General features: G+C 34.3%; 4 protein-coding genes across 7 annotated transcripts in view; 3 read left to right on the forward strand and 1 right to left on the reverse strand.

Moving 5' to 3' along the window:
* Nucleotides 1–2,918, reverse strand: part of LOC112022480 (uncharacterized) — a 34,201-nt gene extending 31,283 nt beyond the window's left edge. For 2 of the 4 annotated variants that reach the window (XM_065773447.1, XM_065773444.1), the window contains exons 1-4: nucleotides 2,245–2,918; nucleotides 1,135–1,494; nucleotides 823–955; nucleotides 137–312 (exon numbers count right to left, since the gene is read on the reverse strand). In XM_065773447.1, the coding sequence (XP_065629519.1) occupies nucleotides 137–312; nucleotides 823–955; nucleotides 1,135–1,494; nucleotides 2,245–2,649 (1,074 nt within the window). In that variant the 5' untranslated portion in view covers nucleotides 2,650–2,918. The remainder of the gene's footprint in view (nucleotides 1–136; nucleotides 313–822; nucleotides 956–1,134; nucleotides 1,495–2,244) is intronic. The other 2 variants (XM_065773446.1, XM_065773445.1) reach the window with 2 other exon arrangements.
* Nucleotides 2,919–3,393: 475 nt separating this feature from the next.
* On the forward strand, nucleotides 3,394–6,459 carry LOC112022478 (uncharacterized). The gene is made up of 6 exons (XM_065773448.1): nucleotides 3,394–4,253; nucleotides 4,654–4,757; nucleotides 5,006–5,269; nucleotides 5,340–5,550; nucleotides 5,738–5,819; nucleotides 6,098–6,459. The coding sequence occupies exons 1-6, from the start codon at nucleotides 4,228–4,230 to the stop codon at nucleotides 6,296–6,298; spliced, it is 888 nt and encodes a 295-aa protein (XP_065629520.1). The 5' UTR covers nucleotides 3,394–4,227; the 3' UTR covers nucleotides 6,299–6,459.
* Nucleotides 6,460–12,859: 6,400 nt separating this feature from the next.
* On the forward strand, nucleotides 12,860–17,715 carry LOC112022482 (transcription factor PIF7). Its single transcript, XM_024055094.2, has 6 exons — nucleotides 12,860–13,165; nucleotides 14,430–14,925; nucleotides 15,608–15,715; nucleotides 15,916–15,981; nucleotides 16,484–16,897; nucleotides 17,499–17,715. Exons 1-6 carry the CDS (start codon nucleotides 13,023–13,025, stop codon nucleotides 17,541–17,543), a joined length of 1,272 nt encoding a protein of 423 aa, XP_023910862.1. The 5' UTR covers nucleotides 12,860–13,022; the 3' UTR covers nucleotides 17,544–17,715.
* A 3,186-nt stretch (nucleotides 17,716–20,901) lies between these two features.
* LOC136067506 (scarecrow-like protein 21) lies at nucleotides 20,902–21,228 on the forward strand. The gene has a single exon (XM_065773478.1). The coding sequence runs from the start codon at nucleotides 20,902–20,904 to the stop codon at nucleotides 21,226–21,228; it is 327 nt and encodes a 108-aa protein (XP_065629550.1).
* The last annotated feature ends 5,753 nt before the right edge of the window (nucleotides 21,229–26,981 follow it).

A 26,981-nucleotide genomic window follows, 5' to 3' on the forward strand; every position in this document is an offset into this window, starting at 1 on the left:
TTGATCCAATGGAAGTCTCATTTGAGAATTAGATGTTATTGAGGCATAATTATCATATTTTATTTAACAGGTAAGAAGAAAATATCAAATCCACCCAACTGCTTTCACATGTCAAGACATAGGAGAGTGATTGTACCTCTTCTGGTTCAGATGCTTTCTTAGAACACCGAACATGGTGAGATTCATCAATTATTAAAAAAGCCCATTCTCGATCAAGCATGCTTTTCCGCAAATGGTGAAGCATTTTGTAAGATATAACCACAACTCTAGGGCATCTCTTTAAATGGGCAGGATTATCTCGATGACCAAAAACTGGAGTCAGGAGGAACATGTAAGCACTAGTCACTAAATATAACAAAATATTCCCATTTGATGATCTGAATCATGGACCAAATGGGAGACTAGCTTTTATATTGTTTTTTCTCTACCCCACAAGAGTCATACACATAAGTGAATTTGATTACAATAGTTATAAACATTTGAATTTACGAAAGACCAAGATTTTTCTGTTCTCCATTATTAATTACTCGACAAAGATTTTTAGTACTTAAACTCCACAGATTGATAGAAACAGAACATTAGGGTTTGTAACATGACTACAGAAATATCATGGTTGTCTTAAAATATCACTCTTGTCTTCCATGGACCCTAAACTTCAACCTCCACCTCCAACACCCCCCCCCCCCTTCCCAAAAAAAAGGAAACATATGGTGAGAGAATATTACCAAGATGAATATCAGAAACCCTAAACTTCAACCTCCACCTCCAACACCCCCCCCCCCCTTCCCAAAAAAAAGGAAACATATGGTGAGAGAATATTACCAAGATGAATATCAGAAGTTGAACATAAGGGAAGCCAGCGTTCCAATTCTTCTGCCCATGGAATGCGCAAAATAGCTGGGCAAACAACAAGTATAGAACCTTCATTCATGAAACAGCTTGCAATAGCAATAGCCTGCAAAGAGATCAGGCATACAAAAAAGTTAAAGTATCATGCACTCTTCTAAGAAAATTTCAAATCAATTACACATGTAATCTCTAATTTACTTACTCATTGTTAAATCAATGTTCAAATATTTCTTCCAAATCAATGTGAGTGCATACATAAAGTCATATTATCCATTCAATACATACCTGCAGTGTCTTTCCAAGGCCCATTTCATCTGCAATAAGGCACCGACCACCCCTCCGCAAAGCAAATCTCACACCATCAAATTGGAAGGGCAAGAGCGTATCTTGCAACGTCGTTGGCATCTTCCCAATCAACTCCTCAACCTGCTCATCAGACAAGTGTTCCGGCCTGCACGGTAACCACCTTCCAGCAATAAAGGAATGAGAAAGCCTCTCGATAACATTAAATGTCCCCCAAGGTATCTCTTCAACCTCAACGCTTTTCCAACTCTTTAAACATCTCAAAATAGAATAATAATCCCCTAGCTTATAAACACACGCCTTCCCACCACTGTGATTTTGTGTGTAGTGCGATGGCATGACCTAAGAGAAGGCCAAATAACCAAATATGTAAAAGAAAATTTAAAGTATAAACATGAAATGACAGTGCTAAGGAAGAACAAATGTGAACAAGGACTATACATAAGCAATAATATTGTTTTTTTTTTTTTTTAACAAAAATATTGTTTCCGTCTTTGCATAATTTTTTTTTTTTTGTCTTTGAACTTTTTAAAAAACTTTTTGCAAAATTCTAGTGGTGAAAATATGGATTGAAAAAAAAAAAAAAACTTTTTAAAGTTTAGAGACAAAAAACAAAATTCATGCAAACTTTTTAAAAGTATAAACATGAAATGACATTGCTAAGGAAGACCAAATGTGAACAAGGACTATACATAAGCAATGAATATTGTTTCATTTTTCGTCTTCAAACTATATAAAGAACCCTTTGTTAATAGTTTAGCAGCAAAAATATGAATGAAAAAAGAACTTTTTTTTTTTTTTTTCAATAATTTAGGAACAATATATATATCTTTTCAAAGTTTAAAGACAAAAAGTGTAACATTTTCAATAGATTAGTGACAAAAGATAAACTTTTTTAAAGTTTAGCGATGAAAAACGAAATTCATGCAAACTTTAGGGACCAAAATGTTATCTTGACGCCTTGTTTATTTCGTTGCAAAGGAAATACGAGTAAAGATGATAAATTCCGAATCACATATATTCAAATGGAACTAGAAAACCTAGAATTCGATTTTGTACAAAAGAAAATCGGGAAAAAAAAAAAGCACATACATTGGACAAGCAATCGGTGAGTCTCTGCAAGCACTGGTCGTCTCCGGGATACGCAAAGTCCCGCAGGGGTTCGGGCGTGGCAGAGAACGAGTCGGGCGAGCATACCTCGAGCCTGACCCGGAACTTATCGGGCGGGCGGGGCGGCGGAGGCGGAACCGGGTTGGATAGAACAGTAGGTTCGGGCCTTGGTTTGGAGAATTCGGCAGCGTCGGTCTTGGTAGTGGTATTGGAAGCGAGTTTGGGGGAGAGCTTTTGGCACTTGAAGAGCTTCCACGGATTTTGCGGCGGCGGTTGTTGTTGTTGGTGGTGGTGGTGAGAGGAAGATTCTAGAAGGGCCTTGCGTTTGGCTAGGGCGGCGAGGCGGTTCGACTCCGCTCGCTTTCGCTGCTCCTCCGTGACCTCCATTTCTTGGTTTTGGTTTGGTTGTTAGGGTTTTGGTTTCATTTCACAGAGCAGAGAGAAGAAGAAGAAGAAGAAGAAGAGAGAGAGTTTTGAAGTGAAGGTGCGATCGCAAAATTGGGCGGGGAAACAAAAGAGGGAAAAAGAGGTTTTTTTTTTGCACGTGCGGATTTTGGCTCGTATATACACGCGCTAATCGGTGTGGAGGGGCTGGGCTGTAATTTGAACTTTGTTGAGGGAGTGTGCCTAAAGCTCAAGCCCAAACAATGGCCATTTGTGTTGGGCTCGGTATCGTACAGATTTTTTTTTTTTTTTTTAAGAGTTAAGGAAAAAAAAAATTCTTTTGTACTAAAAATAAAATAAAACTAATGTTGTTCACATTAGCTTTCTTTTTCTTTTCTTTTCTTTTCTTAAGATTGAAGTACACATTTTGGGCCTCAAATTTGAGGTTGTTTTCATTTTGTTTGTTTATGTTTGATTATGTTTTCATATTTATTAGTAATTTGACTGATAAGTGTCCTTCATGTTTAACTATTTAATGAAATATTGGTTTAAAATGTTGAACAATGAAGGAATTTTATTGTTGTAAGTAGAAAAACATATTATAGACAGTCAGATTATTAACGGAAATAAATGACATGGCCAGTATGAAAACGGAATCAAACATAAATACGCAAAGTAGAAAATTTAAAATGTAAAAGGTCAAAATAAAAAACAATCTCAAACTTTTAAGGGCTAAAAGCCTAAAAGTGTATTTTAGTCTTCCTTTTTGTTTTTGTTTTTAACTTATAAAACCATTGTTCCTATTTCATAACACATAGTCAATTCCAATTTCCTATTGCAGTATTATATCTTTAGAGAGAGAGAGAGAGGGACATTGTTTAGCAAGAGTGGGAATCACTTCAAGTAGACCACCTTGTCAAAACTGCAGCCTATATATAAAAGAGTTAAAAACCTCAAAGCCAAGCAACCCAAAGATGCTTCAAATTAAACAATGAGCCCAATGAACTGTTTCCCGCCTTACAAAGCAATAGCATTAGCAGTGAAGAGACTGAGGGTTAGCCAAGAATTTGCTTCCTCAGGTGGGCCACACAAGAATCTATCTTTCGGCTTAACTGGTTGTACAACATTATACCCTTACCATTCAAATGGAATAACTGCATGAAATGTCTAAGTGGGGAATATGATGAATAGGGTTCCATTCAAGTTCATTGCAAACTTCAGCATCACTTAAACACATAGAATATGTATATATAAAAAGATGTCTGTGCGTCAAAGATGTCTTTAATAGAAAGATGTCTGTGTGCCAAAGGACTTAAAAAATGGAAACAACTTGCAAACACAGGTTTATGAGTGCATGTGCATCTTCCATTAGAGGGAAGAAAATGCTTTGCTTCCTTCAACAGTTGAATGCAAAGCATATTTTACCTTGCTTGCCGCCTATCCTGTTCACCAAGCTAAAATCAGTACAACCTGCATTGTGAATTTGTGACCAACTCTTGCTTCTAGTCTTCTTCACAGACAGACACCATTGAATAATCAGGCAAATCAGATTGGGAAATCAACAAGAAGAGTTTTTGGACAATGGATCTTTTGGTTAAGCAAAGGAGGTACCCTCTAACCCAACCCAAAATCTGTATTTTCTTGGCAAGTCTTTGTGAAATTTTCTTGAACTTAGAAATAAAAAGGAATACAGAACATATATAATAACTAGAAAAAATATGGCATGTAAGTCTTCATTGATGATAAATGACTGATTTAATCATTTAAGATCTAACACCCGCCCTTCACGTTTGGGCCTAAGGCGGAGATAGGGTTTGAACCTAGGACAACTTGCTTTGATACCTTGAAAAATGATCAATTGTCTCAAAATGTTAAACTATTAGGAAATTGTGAATTTAATCTTTTAATGTAGCAATTGAAATGTACATGATAGGGTAGACTTAGTCTCTTCCATACCTTTTGCATCAATCGTGGTTGAAGAATTATTAACCACTTTGTTCTTGTTAGAGTGAAATTTTCTGGCCAAAGAAAAGAAAAGCAGGAAGAGTTCAGTGGCACTGGAGTAAGAGCACCACTACATCTATCTCAACAAACAGATTCCTTCAATGAAGGTACTAGTGTTTTCACATCATCAAAATACACATGCGCAAATTTTGCGTAATTCTACACCATAAATGTGGAGCATAAGTTCAAAATCTTGTGCTTTCTCTGTCAAGATACTTTTTTTTTTCATCAATGACGTGTGTGAAAGCAGATTCCAATTTTTTCGGTGGCCAATCAATGTAGCACAGACAAATGAAAATGCTTCATTGGTGAATTTATTTATTTATTTTTAAATCTCATTTGCTAGCTTTTCTAGATAATGCTGAGCAGGGCTTGTACCAGAGGCGGCTTTCAGGTCAAGTGAGTGAGGATAATGATTCAGGAGACACTGAGTTTGCAGCTGCTGTTGCAGCAGCTGCATTTGCTATTCACTCACTTGAAGAAGCTGAATTAGAAATTCAGAAGAAGAGGAGAGAGGATCTTGAAACGTCACGGAACAAGATTAAGAGCAGAAAAGGTGATAGCTCAAGTGCGGGTAGAGCAACCAGGATATTCTCAAACACAGAAATGAAGAGTGCTGGTAAATGTTACAGTTAAAAAAATAAACCATGGTAAACATTGTCCAATAATTAACAGATTGTATGTATCAGGCACAGTTTCATTAAATAAGTCAATAGGGCAGGAAAGGGAGGCACAAGAGAGGGCTTTTCCAATTCCGAATCCAAGTCATACATCCTCAATAACACCTACACCCTCAGCAGATAGATATCAGAACCAGATGAGAGATTCATCGCGACGCAATGATGTGGAAACCAAAGCAGATGCTTGGGAGAAAGCTGAGATGACAAAGATAAAAAAGCGGTAAATGATTATACTTTGAGATGGTTCACTTTCTTGGAATCCAAGTTAATTAGTATGTATCAATTCCAAAAAGTTAATACCTAGTCTTTTCATAGTCAACAAGTGGCTTATAATCCCACATCAATAAAATATGGATTTTAGTTTCATTTTTTTCAAAATTATTTTCAATAATAAGCACAAATTTCAGGTATGAGAATATGAATTCCAAAATACTTGCTTGGGAGGATGAGAAGAAGACACAAGCCAAATTTAACATGGAAAAAAATAAGGTTTTGCCTCAACCTTTGATGTTCACTTGCTAAGTTTTTGAATTAATATTCACAACACAAAACTTGTCCAACTCAAATTTAAAATAGGGAACAACTATCCCACACCAGAGCAAAGGAAACACCCCTTTAACAAGCAAGCTGCACACTTTCGAGTTGATAGAGTAATTATATAAAAACCTAGCCTAACCTTAACCTAGAGGATTATGTTACTTGTTCTACATATGCAGGCTTAAAGAGGCATGACCTTACAACAAGTTCCCTAATTGTTGAAATTTCAGGGTGAGTTGGAGCAGCGAAGTGCTTTAAACTTACGACACTACCAAGAAAAGGTAGCAAGGATTGATCAGATAGCAGGAGAAGCAAGACAACAGTTGGAAGAGAAAAGAAGAAATCAAGTCTCTAAGGTGAAAGAAAAGGCAAATAAGATCAGGTCAACAGACAAGGTTCCTGTCAAATGTTTCTGCTTCTATTGTCACTAGGAATGTAATGCACACACAGACCAAAAAACAAAATGGAATGCAAGGCATTTGGATTCAATAGTCTTCACTCAGGAATGTAACAGTAAATTGTAGGGACAAAATGTTGATCAAGTCAGCTAGGAAATTGTGTGTCATGTTAATTACTTAAATCTTTTTATTCACTTTGTGATTATTTGCTCTATTTTTTTTATTCTGCATAGAACTATTATAATTCATTGCACTCAGTACAACCAGAATTACTTTGCTCTATCATCGTGAAGACAATAAAAACAATGAGAATTCCAACACAGAATTCATTGCAAAGCTTGGGAGAATGGCTTTTTTGAAATAGACAGTTACGGACCCTCTTGATTAAATGTCAGCAGATAAGTAAAAACCATTAGAACAACAAAGAACATGCAGGAATAGCAGCTTTTTTTGAAATTCTAGCAACCCAAAATCAGGGGTTGGGCAACAAATCTCCTTGACCACAAAATTCATTGCAAAGCCAATTGAAGTGAGAACACAATGAGTCCATAAGATTGAGGCGCCCACACAACTCAACATAAGGAGACCAGCTCTAAATGCATGCCAGCACAACAGCAATGGTATGCAACCACATAGAACAAAGTTACCCCAGCCGCCATGGTGTTGAACTGTTATACCACATGCAAGGCCTAGCTGTGCAGGGAACCATCTTGGCCAAACCTTGACTAGACATGATAGTTACGTGTCTGATACATCATACATGCCTGTTTGATTAAGCTTAAAAATGAATATAAACAAGCTTATTTCTTAGGTATAATTCATTGGAAGTGCTATACTTTTCTAGATACTTTTACACAATAAACATTTTAAACAAAATAAGCTATCCTTAACACACTCATGCAGTCAAATTCACGAAAATATGATGCCAGATAAAGATAATGGAATCTGGACAACAGATAAAAAAGAAGAAAGAAAAGGAAGAAAATCATGAACTGGAAAATTTTGCCTTTTTCTCAATTCAAACTTCATCATGAGCCACAAAAGCTGCGCATGTGACACATAATTCAGGACCACAACCAGCCAAGCAGGGACGTCTAAGTTATGACACTGTATTAGTCATTCATTAATTCAATGAATATTGTGACAGACATTAGCCTATGCGAAGAATTTCTGTGTTCTTTCCTGTTTTCTGTTTCTAATTTATGGTTTTGATTCTCACTCACACATCTACTATTTCACATCTCACACATCTGCAATTTTTTGTTTATTATTTTAAAAATGTGGACATTCTCGTATCAATTGTGGATATGCGTGCGAAATAGTGAATGTGAACGAGTGTGAAAGAATATATTTCCTCTAAATTATTACTTTTCTAGCTTGATTATTACCTGATTTCTCTCTCTATTCTATTACTCTTTAACCTTGAATGAGTTGTAAACTAGGAAGTACAGTCACTTCATTAGTTGTTGTACCTGTCGTATCATGTTATAATCTTGTATTACCATGTCATACTTGTACCCGTGCTTGTGTTTATGTTTTGTAGGTTGTAAACCTCAAGTTTGTAGCTAGAACATCCCATATATATATATATATATATAGCACAGTACATTCAATTTTCAATAACAAGTACACATCACAGATACTCACAGCCATCAGTATTTACTGCTTTGCAAGCAATTCAATCCACAAATGATTCTAATGCGTAATAAGCGGGAATAGAATTTAAAATAGATAAATACTTTGACGAGTGAGGAAAGTTTACTGTGGTTGTAATAATATGCACTGCTCATTTCATATCGCACTTCCAACAGATTATTATTGAATCTGACTCTCTATTAGCGGCTCAGAGCATATCAGAAGAGATAATCAGTGGTGAAACAGGGCATATTGTTCAAGGAATTTTGTGTTATCTGGACTGTTTTGGCAGTTGGAAAGTTCAGCATGTTAAGAGGGAGTTCAATAGGGTGGCGCATGAACTTGCCCACTATGCAAAGTGTAAAGAAGTGAATCAGGTCTGGGAAGGGTGTTCTCTGCCCATTGTGAGTCACTTGATCCTTCAGGATCGGTTATGATGTGTCTGTTCTGTTGTTCTCTGTTTTCTGTGTTGGTTTAATGGAAGTTGTTCTTGTCAAAAAAAAAGTTGGGCTTGGGGTCAGCCTTCTATTTCCTAAAATGTTCCACAGCTTAACATTTTTTTTTTTTTGAGAAATAGATGGAGCACTAGCATCCATAATGTAAAAAAAGTGTCAAATTTATACCATCAAAACATATTTTATTTATCTTACCCTTCTATTTTACAACTCACTTAACATTTTGGTTTTTATTATTTTATATAACTCATTAAAATAATATAAATTATACCAATAAATAATATAAAAATTTAATTTCTCTCTCTTCTCTCTTTCCTCTTTACCTTTTTTTTTTTCTCTATTTTTTTTTCTCTATTTCCTCATTAAATGAGAACCAACTGTTCACAGTTTGTAAAAAAAGTAAAAACCCCAATGTGGGTGGGTTTTGGCTTATTGGTTGCTATAATAGCAACTGAGAGTGTTCTAAGACATCAGCTCTAATAAAAATCAAAATGCCTACGACCACACCCAATGTCACAACTTAGGTGTAATTTTGTGATTGGATTTCAACACTTGTACACAAGACCCACACTAAAATTTGATTAAAAAATATTTTGAGTGCACCAATCATGAGATGACACTAAAACATGCTGTGAATTTGGGCGTAGAATTAGATGTATCCCTAAACTTTCTCAATAAAAATTTACTTCCAAGTCCAAATGACTCAATTCTTAACTCATAACCCATCTAATTAAAATGCGTTTATGTGTGTATACAGATCCACTATGTCTATAGAAGTGACTGATTGTGTGTATATTTATGGCACGTTTGGATTGAGGGGAAAGAAGAGGGAGTTGAGAGAAGTAGAGTAAAGTTTGTTGAAAATAAACTAATTTTGAGTCAAATCTACTTTATTCTACTTCCCTTCCTCCCCCTCAATCCAAATAGACCATTAACGTATTTGTGTCAATGTGTATGGGATCTTGTTGAGCGAGCATAGGCAGAGCTAGGGGGTTGAGAGGGGCAATTGTGTATGACTATGATTATGCATTGATGTGTGTTGTGTGTGTGCTACTGCTACGGTGTACACTTTGCACGTGATTGTGCAGAGTAAAACACGTTGAAGAGAATTTAAAAGATGTTGAGGGATTCAAGCATTATCTATCTTTTTTTTTTTCTTTTCAATTTATTTTAAATTTTGTGTGTTATGAAGAACTAATAGACATTTCAAATTTAAATTACATTTTCTATTAAAAATATTTACACAAATTTAGTAACACCAGGGGCTACTTGCTTATTCCCAAACAAAAGAAATATATAATATTCCATTTTTATACCTTTTATTAAACACATATGATAAAAAAAAAATAGTTTTAAAACCACAAATTATTTTACAAAATTTTTGTCACAACTTTATCGTGGAAAACTATGCGTGGTTGATTATCACTTACATGTAAACTTACAATTTTTTCTTTACCAATCACAATCTCTAACAGTATAATAGTGGTAAGAAGTTGCAAAATTTTTTTGTGTTGCTAGACTTTTTTTTTACATGATATATTTTCTCTCTTTTCTAGTGTTTTCCATTTCCCTGTCAAATGGACCCTAGAAAACAAGTGGGAGATGGGACTTGGGATTGTTCATAGGCTGTAAATAATAAACCTAATGACAGAAATTGATTGCTGACAAGTGGTGATCAATGAGGACAATGTACAGCACAATGGGAAGTTCCAACATGGCAAGGGATGACTGTATCAACGTGTGCACGGCTGATGCAGAAATTCATAGTCCCCATGTCTGGTTCAGAAAGAACTGTTAAATTGAAGGGCCACAATTTAGATACGAATCTCTTATGGTGGATGTGACATCTATATGATTGGAAACATTATATCTACCATGGACATTATAGTCATTATCTATTTCATTGCAGGACAGTTTAGGAAATTTGGTATATCTTGTTCACATATCATGAAATTGGAGATAGAAAAAATAAGTTAGATATTGTACCAAAAAAAAAAAAAAAATTGAAAAATAGACCCAATTAAGAGCAGATCAGCAGCTAAGTGAGGTGCCAAAACTGGTACAATTTTCAACCTAAACTTTTAATCTCCCCTATTTTGATATGACTACTTGCCGATATGAGATTGGACTATATCTATGACCTAAGTTAAATTCAAATGAAAATCCAATTTTAATTTAATGTACAAAGACAATAAACTCGTTGAAATGCTGATACATGTGAAATATCTTTACTTGCCTAACCTAGTAGGCAGTAGGCATAATCCGTGACTACTTGCCGATATGAGATTGGACTATATCTATGACCTAAGCTAAATTCAAATGAAAATCCAACTTTAATTTAATGTACAAAGACAATAAACTCGTTGAAATGCTGACACGTGAAATATCTTTATTTGCCTAACCTAGTAGGCAGTAGGCATAATCCGTGACTACTTGCCGATATGAGATTGGACTATATCTATGACCTAAGCTAAATTCAAATGAAAATCCAGCTTTAATTTAATGCAAAAAATAATAAATTCGTTGAAATGCTGACACATGTGAAATATCCTTACTTACCTAACCTACCAGGCAGTAGGCATAATCCACGTCCCCATATATGACATAAATATAGCAATGGATTGGATTGGGAACTGAATCCAACTATAGTTTGATTGGGAAGAAAATTTCTTCAGTGTCACTAACATTAAGGGGCCTTTTGGCCGACATTTACTGCAATAGTCTATGACGGCAAGTAAAATTTTTGACTTCCTGGCCTGCCTCAATGCTCAGACCCTTGGTATCACAAGATTATCCTCTAACAGAATGTGAAATTTACATTCGTGAAACCAATACATGTGAAAGAAATGTAGTTGGATTGAGAACTGAATACAACTGTAGTTGGATTGGGAAGACAATTTCTTCACTTTCACCAACCTTACTTTTGGAGAATTTTGGCCGACATTTATTGCAATAGTACAGCAAGTAAAATTTTTTCCTCCTGGCCTGCCTCAATTCTCAGACCTCTTGGAATCAAGTTGATTTATGGTTATATACATATTGAATATACATGACAAGAAGTAAAATTTTGCCTTCCTGACCTGCCAAAACTTGTTGTATATTTGTAAATAATAAGAAAAGTTATTAGATACCCTAAAAATATTCGTTTATAAAATTTTTTATAGAAAACAAAAAGTATGACAAGAATTAAAATTTTGACTTCCTGACCTGCCAAAACTTGTCGTATATTAGTAAATAATAAGAAAAGTTATTAGATACCTAAAATTTTTTATAGAAAAAAAAAGTACGTGGAATCTATGTTCGTGAAACTAATACATGTAAAAAAATGTAGTATGTTTGACAAAAATTATTTTTACCAACTTATTTTAATATTTAGTTTATTTTTGTTATAATTTATAGATCTCACTGCACTTTTTTATATTATTTATGAGTTTCACTGTACTATTTTAACTAATTTTTACTTTTATTTACAATACTTTCAACAAAATTTTTTTAATTTCAACAAAATAAGCGGATTTCAAACGTACCTGTGATTAGATTGGGAACTGAATATAACTGTAGTTGGATTGGAAAGACAATTTCTTCACTGTCACCAACCTTAGTTTTGGGGCTTTTTGGCCGACATTTATTGCAATAGTACAGCAAGTTAAATTTTGACCTCCTGCCCTGCCTCAATTCTCAGACCTCTTTCAATCAAGTTGATTTTATGGTTATATACATATTGAATATACATGACAAGAAGTAAAATTTTGACTTCCTGACTTGCCAAAACTTGTTGTATATTTGTAAATAATAAGAAAAAGTTATTAGATACTCAAAAAATATTTTTTTATAAATTTTTTTTTGGAAAAAAGAAAAGTAATTAATTTTTTTGACAGTTTTTTTTTTTATATTTTATAAAAATAGTATTAAAAATTTTTAAAAATAATTTATTAACAAATGCCTTAAAGGTACCTGTCCTTTATAATATATAAGTCATTTTATCTTTGAAGTAAAAAAAAAAAAAAAAAGAATCAGCGGCTCTAGCTTATTCAATGCCCACAACACTAATGAGAACAAGGCTTGCTCAAGTGAAGTTGCTTTAATTGTGAGTGCAATTTGGAAAAATTAGATGGACATATCAATGCTTAAGTAAGCTCATTCGAGTAAGGCTTGAGCATAGGACAAGTGAGGTGTAGTCGCGTAAAAGTGAGACCGAATGATATTTTATGAGACGGTATCATGAGATTATCCTTTCACAATATGTGGGATCTACATACGTGAAACCAATATATGCGAAAGATATATCTCATTAAGTATATATATTTTCTTTTGGGAAGGGATGAGCCTTAAGGCCCTTAACTAAACTAGAAAATTTAGGGTTAGATCATAGATGCCTCATTTTAGCTAGACAATTAATGGGCAATATGATTGGGTTTACCCATGAAATATGTCACATATATATCATAGTCTTATGGCATAAATGACCCTGGCATATAAATGCATGGACATAGTTGAGATAGGAGTCAAAGCATATCCAATTGCCATAGATACTTTTTTTAGGCACCACATGTTTTGTGTAAGATCTCCATATCAATTAAAAAGGGACCCAATAAGCAAATTCCAAAAGGGTGAATCCAAACTGAAGCTCTTGGTCATTGAGAGAGAGAACCGAGAAGAGTCATAAAATGAGTCAGTATATAGTACCAAACTGGAACCTAAAGCACCAAAGACAAGACCAAGTCGAAGGAGAAGAGGGAAACAGATCTTCTCACGTGCACAACCAGCAGCAGAACCACCCCAGTAGTACTTCTCCTCTTGTCCCCAATATGTATGCACCACCTTTCTTGTGTTACTATGTTTTCTTTCTTTCTTGTGCTTATGGAGTTATTACAGCTTCATTTGAGAGAGAACCTCTAGCTAGTTTGTTGTTTATATATTCTACTTGTGGTTTTTCTGTACCATTCTAATGAGTTTCTGTTTCAAGAAAAGAAACTTGAATTGCATCTTGAGGGCCACATTACTTTTCTCTAGTTTAGTTTTCTTCATTCTCGTTTGGTTAAATTAGTTTCTATAATTGTCTGGTGAATACAAAGCCCAAACATGTTTTCAGCTTGGAAAGCCACATCTGGTTTTCTCTTCTCCATTAATTCTCTTTTTCATGTTTTTACCTTGCGGGAAACCATTGTCAAATTTTGAATATATCTTCAAATTATTATTATTTTAATTTTCCATCTTCTTGTGTGTGTGTTTTTTTCATTACCTCCATTGTTCGTACATTATTTTTTTGGTAGGGTTGTCTCCATATATACATCTTACTTCCTCTTTTTAAGTTTCACTTTGGTCCCCCCTCAAAAAAAAAAAAAAGGTTTCACTTTGGTCCAAATCATTTCATATATTTATATATTTGTTTGTTTATTCCTTCTCTAATTGGTAAGTTACACCTAAAACTTATGAGAGAGGAGGTACTATTTGAGATAGACCACATTGGCCATTATTCCTTTTTTATGATCTATAATAATTTTGGTAAGAAAACAATCAAGGCATCAATCATTGGGTTACTTCTTACCTAACTCTTCTTTCAATTAATTAGTTTATTACTACAATTTTTTAAGCAAACATTCAGTATTTTATATTTTGGGCCTTGGAGAGTAACCATACGAATGAATTGCTAAAAATAGAAAGAAGTAGCCCAACTTGTACCACTCTTTATAGGAGTAACTGTACTAATTGGAAGAACTGAGAAAATGGGGTCTTGAATATTCATCATGGGTCAATACTTAAAATCAGAAGGCCTTTCATACTAAGTCACTTGGAATTGATGAAGGATTTCAAAAATTCCAAAACATGTTTTAGCCATTTATTAGGGTAGAATATATAAGACTTGCTTATTTATTAATTTGCTTTAATAATTCACATTAAACTATATATAATATTTCTTATTTAAAATATTGGACCAGGAATTAATATTTTGCTACAGAAAATTTCCAATTATTATTAACAATATTTGAGCAAATTAATCAATTATCTTATACTTTTGGTTTAGCTTTCATCTAAAATTTGTTTTTAAATTCCCATGTGTGCTTGAAATTCAGGTCTAGCTATGAAGTTGCAGAGCTAACATGGGAAAATGGTCAGCTAGCCATGAATAGGCTTCGTGGGCTCATTCCGACTACTCCTACAAAGCCCACATGGGGTAGGGCTGGTGATACACTAGAATCAATAGTCCACCAAGCTACATGCCACAAGCAAATCTCAAGTGTACTCCAACATGACCATGCCCCGGCAGCCAATATAGTCCCTATTGATACTGTTTCCACCGGTGGGACATGGGCTGAGACTGAGAGTTCGGGCCAGGTACAGGTGGCGCCGACAACACTGATGAGGAAGAGGACACGTTCGGATTCAGGGCAATGTCATGGAAGAAAAATTTGTGGTAGTATGAAGGAAGATAGTGCTGATCATACTAGTAAAAGTGCAACATTTTGTAGGGACAATGATACAACCATGATGACATGGGCTTCCTTTGAATCTCCTCGGAGCTTGAAGACCAGAACCACTGAAATGGACTCGTCTTGTCACGATGGATTGGTACAAATTCATTAAGCACTACTGTAATGGTCAATTAATGTGAAACATTGGAGTTTTAGAACAAAAAATTCACTAATAAATCATGAATACATTTTCAACAAATGGCATCCTTTAGAATATAAGTTTTTCAAAGGTACATTGAACATTTCTTGACAATTTGAGACCAGCTTTTCCTTAAATCTTAAAAGATATTTATCAAATTATCTTCTTCCTAGCTAAACTCAGGTAGCATATATATGAGATGATATTAAGGACTCACAAGAAATGAAGGGAGAGAGTAATTAGAAGTTGAAGTCATCTTAAATAAAAAGACTCCAATTTCAAATTTCACATAATTAGAAGTTGAAGTTTTTTCATGATAGAATATAAGCCTAACGGGCTTAAGCCCATAGTTGTAGGTCATTTATACAACACACCTTATTTACCTATATATAAGGCAGACCGTTATTACATACAATTTAATACATAGTTGTTCAGACTTTTACATTTTTTGTATTGCAAGTTCAAAGAAAGTCTTATTGTGAAGCTTTAATTTGTCAGGAAAAAAAATGGTGGTTTTGGGGGTTCTGTATGCTAATTTACTTTTGTTGTGTAACATACCTTTTTCTTATATCATGTATCATGATGAACTATGTATGTGTTTCAGTTTGCACAATAATAATTTTGGTTTTACTTTTAATAGGGAAACAGGGATGATGATGAAGAGCATGAGACCAATAATATTGAAATGGGCCGATCGCACTCAACAAGAAAAACTAGAGCAGCTGCTATCCATAATCAGTCTGAAAGGGTAACAATTTAAGCTCTCCATCCTAGAATTATTAGTGATAAAAATAAACTTTTGACCATTATAATAGTGTTTTTAGTAACATTTACAATGAGTATTTTTCATTGAATTTTACTTGATTAGAAAAATAAATATTTGAATTCAAGTGTATTATGATGAAACTATAACTAATGTTAGCATTATCATTGGTATTCTTGGTGTAGAGAAGAAGAGAAAAGATTAATCAGAAGATGAAAACCCTGCAGAGGATGGTGCCAAATGCAAATAAGGTCAGAGAACCATCCTCTAGGCTACATCTGTGTCGGAAACAAAAGAGAGAGAGGTTAAATTTCTTTATATGATCCCAGCCTTTGACATTTGTTTTAAAATCATGCTTATACTTTAAAATGTTTCAAAAAAATCCCCAGTATCACATCATGGACGGAAAAAATGTTGATATTGCAAAAGAAATTCATGAAATCAAGATCACTGTGATGGTGTGGCATGAATTCTGTTTGTTATATCTACATTTTTCATCCATTAGATGATGATAAGTTCCTTTTAAAATAAATTTGAAAGTATATACAGGGATTAAAGTGAAACCTTTTAAAGCATCAAGATAATAAGCAATTGCCAAAGGTCAAGGATCAAATTTGCAATTTTAAATAAAACTTGATTAATTGTATTTTAAAGGTTTTCTTTTCTAATACCTTCTTGGATATTAAAAGGTCAAGAATGTATATTTATGCTATTTCTAAACTTTGTAAATTTTTTTGGCTTTCAAAAATGCAGACAGATAAAGCTTCAATGCTTGATGAAGTGATTGAGTACTTAAAACTACTTCAAGCACAAGTTCATCAACTGATGAGTATGAGAAGTATGCCCCAGATGATGATGCCTTTAGGCATGCAGCAACATCTTCAAATGTCTCTATTAGCACGTATGGGCATGGGCATGGGCGTTGGGCTAGGGATGGGTATGGGTATGGGTATGCGTGACATGACTACCATGTCACGCAGTGCACCTCAAACTCTTGCTTCACTTATCAATCCAGCTTCAGTTTCTGCCACAGCTCCTACGCTAGTTTCGCCTCCATTTGTGCTGACCTCCATGACTCCAACTGATGCTTCAGCTCAGCCGAAGCCTAATTCCGGAACCAATGCCGCAGTTCCATTGCCTGATCCATATTGTGCATTACTAGCACAAGTAAGTCGAATACATTAGGGTAATGATTATCACACATTAAAAGTGACGATGTACACTTTGTATACATTCAGTTGACACAATTTAAAAGTGAGGATGTATAGAGTGTGCAATTAATAACGAGTGTGTAACAAGATTTTCCAATACACTATTAATAGTTTTATTAGCAATTAACGAGAAGAAAGATTTAAATTTAAATGCTTTCAACAAGCCGTTGGAAATGTGTGTAAGAACTGGGCAATGCCACTAAGCTAAAAACACTTGTCGAATAAAGAGTTGAGTGATTAGCAAGTGTAGGAGCCCTAAAATTTTGGATTGGAGATCATGATTAATGCGATCCTTTGGAGAAGTATTTCACCCAAAGTTTCTCACAAAATGTAGTTTGCACAAAGACTTATGTTTTCGTGAACCATTCCCAAGATATAACCAGACATTTTGAGAATAAGAAGTGAATCTTTCCTACGAATACACCCTTCAACATTACTATGTCTATGTCATTATCTATTGTGTTTGCAATTGAGATTCTTTAGTTGTGCTTTTATTTATTACTTTCTTTATAAGAATTTTCTTTATTAATTAGTTGAAGAAATTTTTTTGACTGCAGTCAATGAATATAGACCTCTATAACAAGATAGCAGCAGTCAATTAGACCACAGTCACTACACAGTCAACTAGTTGCCCATCACAGTCGCACCATGTTCAAAGTGGCTGAGCAAGAAATGAATTAGTCATTAAAAAAAAAAAAAATTTATTCTAGCTAGATTGTACAAGGCTTTATTATCCTTCAATTTTTATATATTTAACTTCGAATTTTATCTAAACATACCCCTGACAATCTTGAGTAATTGCCCTTGTTGATATAATTAGGTCTAACTTATTATTATTCTTTTGTATATTTTGTATATTGAAAGCTCACTTAATGTGTAAAACACTAGTGAATGTTCAGACCCTCAATTACAAAATAACTAACACAAGCTTATACTCAAACAATATATGTACAGAATGATAAATATAAGCTATATCCATACATGCAAACTACTTTAAGTCATAATTTAATCACATCACAACAGTAGTTAAAAGCAAAGAGTAAGGGGATAGAGAGAAGCAAACGCAAGATAACACCGGCATGTGTTATCGAAGAGAAAACTGAAAAATTCGGCGAAAAACCTCTCCGCCCCCTTCCAAGCCATAAAATGATCCATTAGAAAATCAGTTTGGATACATGAATAGCAATAGACCCTCCAAACCTAATTTACCCGATACACCTAAGCCCTCCAAGTTTCTTGCTCCAACAAGGTTACGCTTAACCTTGTTTTCTCTAACTTACCGAATCCCGCAATTAGCCCATTGCATCAACTAAAATGAATTGGTTCTCTCTTGAACTACTTCCCAAACACCAATAATCTTCTCACTGCTCTGAATGTGGTGAGGTAAGGATTTGGCTTAAAATCATCTCAAGGGTATAACAATGGAGAGGGTGAGAGTAGAGGAATTTGGATAATCAAAGGTATAAGATTGTGGATGAATCAATCTTGTTGTTCTCTAGGGTTTATCTCTCAAAATTCTCTCTGGAAGCTCTCTACATTTCGTGGGTATGAGGGTATTTATAGTAGGGTATGAGAAGGAATGTGAAAAGTCATTTTTTTGCAAATCAGGGTGCACTGGCTAGTCACTCTCGACTAGGACAAGTCGCGAGTTCCAGTCACCAGTTAACAGAATGGTCAGACTATATATATTTTTTTTCTTGTAGTGATTCAGCTGTTGACCCTTCAACTTTCTGCATGCTTCACACGTATGTTGGATTTTGACGAGTCACCACTCGCGAGTTAGTCGCGATGTCCAGTCGCGAGAAGCCTTTTGATGCACACACTTGATCAATTCTTCACACTCTCTCACACACAGGCCTTACATTATTCTCACATAAATACAGAGTTTCTAAATGCTGAATTATAAGCAAATTTAATATGGAATAAAGCCAACAAATAGTTGAATAAATTCAACTTTACATATATAAAATGTATTATGAACCAATTTCAAAGATAAGTTAAGAGTCTTATAATTTAACACTATTGTTTGATTTCTCCTATATAAAGAAATCAGGTTCAAATACCCCATCCCTACTCATTACATAAAAAAGTATTAAAAATATGAAAATGGGGTATATGGAGAGAGATAGAGAAGGGTGGGGAGTGGAGAATTGTTACGTACCAAACTCGTATTTCAAATTTGTAAGCATGACCGACGTGTTAATATTAAGTCCAACTCAATAGTAACATGAATCGATATGCATTGGGAGAATGCAAGAAGGTCAAATTGGTTTGGTAGGCAAGGGAAAATAAAAGACAAGGTAAACATTATGGTGCAGATAAATAAACTTCAGAAAATAGTTCCGGGGATCAGGCTGTTGACAAATTCCAAGCTTTTTATCCATATGTTTTATAGGGGTCAATTCTTTTTTATAATGTGCATGGAAGAGATGGCGTGAAAGTAACATGGCCAAACTTATTACTGATAGCTAGAAAAGTCCATGAAGTTCTTTAATCAGTGGTTAAATGTTTTATTCTAAGCTGGTACTACTGAAGCTAGCTAGTGATTGCACAACATCATATATAAGACACATTTTCATCATGAATGATGAGCTTCTTGATTTCTTTAGTGAAAAATGCGCTAGAAGTCATTCTCAAACAGCGCATGGCTTGATATTTTATGTCGGCATGCTTATTGTGTAAGAACTGTTGGTATCTAATTGCAAACTCAATATTTTGTTTGCTCCATCTATATGTCGTGTAGTAGGAGACCGAAAGGGGATACTCTCTGTATTATCGATCCAACTCATGCACGTATATATACCCACCACAAAGGCATGCATAATTTATTTATTTATTATATAATTATATAAAGAGCCGTATTTATTATCCCCACCCACTACAAAAAAAACAGATCTATACCCTCGCTACAAAAATGCCGCCATAGCTCTTAAAAGCGCTGGCATAGGTTCATTTAGACTATGTCGCTTTATAGCGTTGGTATTGAATTGTCGCAATAGACTCGGCTGGGCTATACTGGCATTTGAAAAGCACCAATATAGGTCCAGGCGGTTTTGTGAAACTATACTGGCACTTTTCACAACTATTGCAACAGCCCAAAAAAACTATCCTTGTGTTTTAAAAACGCCACCAAAGGTTATTTATTTATTTTAAAATTAGCTTTAGTGGGGTTTTAAAACATTGCTATAGATATTTCTCAGATTGTAACCTGTAGTGGCGCATTAATATGTCTTTAACCTATAACGGTGCTTTAAAATGCTGGGATAGAGATCTTATTTATTTATTTTTTTTCTTCTCCCTCCTAGACAGTTAAAGAACTGGTCATTCAACAAAATTCTTGGGCAGTTTTGTCACCCTATTTGTAACTCCACAAAATTCAATACTAAACAAAGAATTGGACATTCCAAACTATCAAATTAATACAATAACATGATATAATATATAATTGTTATGCCAAATTAAAGAAAACAATCAAAATGTCTAGAAATGACTTGTAAAAAGTTAAGTATCCTACTTTATACATTGAATAGAGAAGTAAATAACTAAGTACTCCTCAAACCCAAAAATTACCACAAGTGTCATATTGACAACGTTATAAGATAATTTAACAACAATGTTGCTAATTAAGTAACATCAAACCACTTTCTAGCAAAAAAAAAAAAAAAAAACACAATACAACTAATTTTTTTTCCAACTCAATGCATTAAATTAATTTTAATTACAGTAAATTTTTTTTTAGGCGAAACTACACTATTGGTCCTTGAAGTTTATCTTGTGTGCGTAATTGGTCCCTCAAGTTTGAAATAAGCACAATTAGTCCTTTAAGTTTTAAAACTGAGTTGTATTGGTCCTTTTACTAACTTTTGTTAACAGTGTTACTTACGTGACTAACTTCACAATGACTTGGCATTTTCTTTAATGATGTGGCATATTTTTAATTAAAAAATTACAAACTAAGCTATGTTTGAATCGATTGATGTGGCTCGCCCAAGAAATGACAAACAGCGGATCAGCGCTGAGCAGCACTGTGTAGCTCGTGACATAGTCAACATAATAGCTTGTGAGAATGCTCAGAGGGTCGAACATCATGAACTTCTAGGAAAGTGGATTAGGAGACTTTCAATGGCAGGGTTTACTCTATACCCATTGAGTACCTCTGTGACTAACACTGTTAACGATCTATTGAAGCAGCAGTTTCATGTGAATTATAGACTCGAAAGGAGGGATGGGGCTTTTTACCTTAGCTGGCTGGACAGAAAAATGGCAACCTCTTCTGCTTGGAGGTGATGATGATTGCTTAGCAAAAATTCTGTAAATCTTCTTTTTGTATTTCTTTCTACGACTTCTAGAGCATAAGAGATGGTGGTATTTGTAGTTTCATAGAATTGAGTTACATTAGAGCGTGAAGCTGAGTCTCTAAATTCACTGTACATGTCTACCTAAGAATGAAAGAAAATAGGACTGATTCATACTTGCACTTGATTATGAGAATAGGACAGAAAATATATTTTTTTAATTTGGTACCTGTTAATACTTTTTCTCACTTAGTTTGTAAATTTTTAATTAAAAATGTGCCACATCATTAAAGAAAATGTCAAGTCATTGTGAAGTTAGCCACGTAAGTAACACCGTTAACAGAAGTTAGTAAAATGACCAATACAACTCAGTTTTAAAACTTAAGGGACTAATTGTGCTCGCTTCAAACTTAAGAGACCAATTGCGCACACAGGATAAACTTTAGGGACCAATAGTGTAGTTTCACCTTGTTTTTACTGAATTTGAAATAAAGATCACATATGTTGCCTAATTTGGACATCATTTGTTTCATTTGCAGCATTTCTTCCCCCCATTCATTTCTTTGTTCAGTTAATTGCTTCCTCAGAGATGCTAACCCAATCTCCAAATCCTTAACCTTTGTTCCATTTCATTGGATGGTGGTGGAGTCATGGTATACTATTGAATGTTTTTCTACCAAATGGGGTTCGTCCAAAACCCACCCCATGTACACATCCAGGCACTCTAGACCCATTACTTGAGCATATGCGTCATATATTGCCCATAGGATTCCTCCACCACTGGTCTCTCCATGTAATTGTGTTCCAGGAACATTCAAAAGTTCTTGCATCATGACCTTTTTTCACTATTAAACCAAATAACATATTACTTTCTACAGATAATACAAAGAGTTCTGTGTATTTATAATTAACAATTACCTAGTTGTTTGTGAATATAAGTAAAGCAAGAAGGATAAATGTAACTATAGATAATACCTACAATGTTTTGTCCCACATGGGCAGTAATTGAGTCCCATTCTTTGTGGCTATATACTTTTTCATAAAACACTGAACGCTTTACTGGGGCCCCTTTTTCTTTTTCCTACAATATGTTCATTAGATTCATTAAAATAGTTATATGGTGAAGACGTGTTTAAGTCTATAAACTGTCATCTTTGTGGTGTAGCTACCCATATTAAGATATGTAAGAGTTAATCTGGAAGATAGCAAAATATATGGCATCATGTAATACAAGATATATGTAGCAATAAAACTACAAAAACAAAGTTAAATGTATAGTCTATGATTTTTTTTTTTGGTTTTGTTTTGTTTAGTAGAACCAATGTAAGAAGTAAAATTCATACAATGATAACTATTAAATGTATTAGAACTTCAATGTGTAATGTTGGCAAACCATGATCAAAACTTAGAGTCTAGAATTAGGCTGCTCAAAGTGTGTTTATGTGTAAAGTTGGAATTGAGTGTACTGCAGGATTTATTATGTAAATCTACACGAGTTTCGATCGATCGAGTCTAATTTTCGATCGATCGAGCCTTGCAGATTTACACAATAAATCCTGCAATACACTCGATTCCAACTTTACACATAAACACACTTTGAGCAGCCTAATTCTAGACTCTAAGTTTTGATAAGATTTACACAATAAATCCTGCAGTGCACTCAATTCCAACTTTACACATAAACATACTTTGAGCAGCCTAATTCTAGACTCTAAGTTTTGATCATGGTTTGCCAACATTACACATTGAGGTTCTAATACATTTAGATCTTAAATCCTTAGAATCTAACAAACTCCCTCTTTGGTAATCTGTGACAAAACACATAATAAAACAAAATGCTCAAAGTTACAAAGACAGCCCATTACAATAAAAATTGCCCAACAAAAATAATTCAACCTAACTACTATCTATCAGTTGCAAGCATAGACAGCAGCACGATTGAATCAACCTGTATATTCTTGTAACACTTAACAAACACATAAACACATGTGTGGAAAATACAAGTAAAACAAAATAAATTCTTGATTTCACATAACACAAAATAAAAGACATATATCATGAATAATCTCATAAATATAAATCAATAATCACTGTAGCACAATGTGAAACAAGAAATAGAAATAAAACAATAATGTCTTCCCCTATCATATATAATCATAAAAAATAAAGACAACAAAATAAATACATCATGAGCCAAAAAATAAGTACAAAGTGAAGCAACTAGATACAATCTAAAGCTCCAAAACTCCAAAACAACAAAAATCTCGCCATATCTCCATCCATATGTACTCCCTCTTTTTGTGACGAATTGCCAAAGGGCAATCAATACTCATTATCAAAAGGAGGTGGCAGAGGTGACCATCAAAACTTGCTAACTCTACACACAAAGCTTGAAGCTCTATGAGAACGTTCACCAAAAACTAACCATAAGCCGCCTGAATGGTCATGACAGTGTCCAACATACGACGAATGCTAGAATCATCCGAAGTAGAAGGTGGAGGAGCAGCAGCAGCAGTCAGATTAACATACACATCAACAGCTGGATCACCTGAAAAAGGAGGAGGAGGATGAGGTGCAACACCCGAAGAAGACTCAACTCTAGGGTGTTTAGAGCTAGCTCGCATTTGAGCAGCCCTCTGCTTAAGGAAGATGGCACCTATGGGAGCTATAACGTGTATGGGCTCAGAAGTAGGAAACTCATCTAAACCTAAATGTAATAAAATCCGATGAATAAAAACTGGGAAAAAAAAGTATGAGCAGAAGAGCTACTCCTATGAACCTCAACCAAAGAACGAATGAAAAGATGAGGAAAACTTATAGGAGCATTTGTCACAAGAGCATACACAAATGCATATCTCTCGATAGGAATAGTGTGCAAATGAGAGATAGGCTAGATAGAATGGCAAGAAATCCAGAAATACAGATAATGAATCTCGGTTAACTAATGAGAAGTGATCTAAAAATCAGTACCCCACTGAATGGAAGTACCGGTTAGATACGACATAATGTCATTGAGTGAAGGAGATTCAGCATAAGGATAGATAGGATGCTGGACCTTAGGCACCCCAAGAGCAGAGGCCACTACTGAAGGAGTAATGACATACTCTTCACCCCGTATCCAACTTTTCACAAATTGAGTGTTGGAATCATTTGAGTGGATAGAGAGGTTCGAGTAAAACTCTCTGATCAAGGTAGCTGAAGGAGGATGGTCAATATCCATCAAAGGCAACTAGCCCCTGCGCTCAAAATTTATCCTAATCTCTGGGTCAAGCTCATCTAAAATAACTTTTCTCTCAGCCCACACAGATCTAAGAAGGTTCAGCTTCTCATACGTCTCTTGGTTTTTCTCACTCAGAAATTTCTTACTATCAAAAGATGGAGTAGAAGAAGAAGTGGATGTCCTATAGGCTCTAGTCTTCCTAAGAATGATTCTAAAGATTAGAAAGGATAGACAGAAAAGAGACAAAACAGAAAAAATAAAAACCCAATGGCAGACTGCATCAGACACAGTTAGAGCAAACATAATATTGAAAACAACAATCTAGATGATGCATGAACTGTATTAACACATGATGCATGCTTTAATGCAGTGAGAATAGTTCAATTTTAATTTAAAAACACAGAATTTGGCTTGAACATAGAGTTTATATAAAAAACCCCAAATTTTGAAAACCCACTTTCAAAATCCCAACAAATTGATCAATTTATCATTATACAATTTAGATAACAGTATATAATGACAAAATGAATCAATAACACAAGCCAATTTCATCAATTTATGCTTAATTGAACAAATCTCTAATTCGGGTAATTTCAAGTCCTAGAAATTTCAATTTTTTCCAATTCATCAAATTGATCAAATTAAACCATGAAGAACATGTTAATATCATCCACCAACAAAAACCCATTGATCAATTTTAAAAGAAATCATCAAAAATACCCAAAACCCCAAATTTCTATAGGTTCGAAATTTTCCCTTAAATGCATGAAAAATGTGATTAAACCAAAAAAGAAAGGGCAAAATAGTCTTACCGGTGCTAGACGACAAAAACCTTTGAGAAAGATTGAGGGAAAACGACAAAAAAATTGTCTTTGAATCTTGATTGGTCAGAGAGAGAGAGAGAGAGAGAGAGAGAGAGAATAGCTTTTTGAAACTTTTGAAATAGTGAAGAACACGTGAAAAACTTATGTTTTAAAAAAAACTCTCTGAACGATTTTCGATTGGTCGAAAAATAGGTTTGATCGATCAAAAATCTATTTCGATCAATCCAGCACCAATTGAGCCAGGCAGGTTCAAACCAAATTTTTAATCGCAATTTCGATTAGTTAAGCAACAGATTCAATTGATCGAAAATCTGAAAAAATCAAATTTTTGAAAAACAGAGCAATTTAATGCAGAAACTTCTCAAAGCACAATATTTTATGAATAAAATGCATGAGTATGAGATGAAAAGTTTTTCAAAAACCCTTGAATTTAAACCAGATCTTCTAAAAACAAGATTTTTAATTAATTTGTCCTCAAAAACTCAAACATAAAACATATTTTGCATTAAAATCAAGGAATTTTTAATCTTGGATGGCCACAACAAGATTACACACAATACAATGTACCAAACTTAGCAAAGAGCGAAAGAGTAACTTGTGTAATGTGTGCAACTAGCAAGAACTTGAGATACATATGAGGTGATAAGTAAATAGTGATCAATCACAATTTCTACGAAATTCATTACATAAGTTTGAAAGAGACCATCACATAAGTTTGAAAGAGACTATCACCTAAAGAGTTACATCATATAACTCTTAAATCTCCTAGAATAAAAGCTTGCAATTATGTAAGTTTTTTTTTTCTTATAATGTACACACCAATTTTCTTTGATTTGAAACTTATTAAAATAGCCAAGATGTACACACCAATTTTATTTGATTGTGAAGTTATTATAACCCAATAATGCACACACCAATTTTAGCATTTAATTCGAGGTTACATCTTATGTTCTTTTTGTGCATGTGCTACACTTTCTTAAGTACAAAATCTTATGATATGTACTAAGGTGTTCATGATTGGCTAGTAAAAAGTAATGAGATGATTATTTATGCCTTTCTCATTAGGTTCAAGTCCAATAATTAAAGGCATATGAGTTCAAGATCAAGATCATGTGATTCAAAAACTATAAACAACTCCCACACAACATGCACTACAAAGCTCAAACTAGTAAAGTGCAATTAAATAAGCTTATCCAAGCTAAATAAGGTACATAAACATGTTATGTAAAGATAATATGGCCAACCATGATTTCAAATCCAAGAAAAGTAATGCAAAACATATTTTTCTTCCATTTTCCTCCTTTTCTTTTTTATTTATTTATTTTAATTTTATAATTTTTGAAAAGAATTACAAAAACAACCTAGCATGAAATGCATGAATGTTATGCAATACAAATCCTAGAAAAAGAACAAAGAAAGCAAAAACAATAAAGAGGAATGGTCACAAAGAATAAAGAGATGAAACATAAGGACTAAGAAAGCCAAGGATGATTAGGGACACAAAATTACACCAATTACTTGACGAAGTGTCTCAAACTTACTTCTATCAAGAGGTTTGGTAAAGATGTCAGCATTTTGACGTTCAGTTGGGATATACTTAAGAACCACAATCTTTCTTTCAACAAGATCCCTAATAAAGTGATATCTGATCTCTATGTGTTTAAGCTTAGAGTGTTGAACGTGGTTCTTAGAGATATTGAT

The sequence above is a fragment of the Quercus suber genome, unplaced genomic scaffold (genome assembly GCF_002906115.3).
Source record: "Quercus suber isolate HL8 unplaced genomic scaffold, Cork oak 2.0 scaffold_75, whole genome shotgun sequence".
Taxonomy (NCBI): Eukaryota; Viridiplantae; Streptophyta; class Magnoliopsida; order Fagales; family Fagaceae; genus Quercus; species Quercus suber.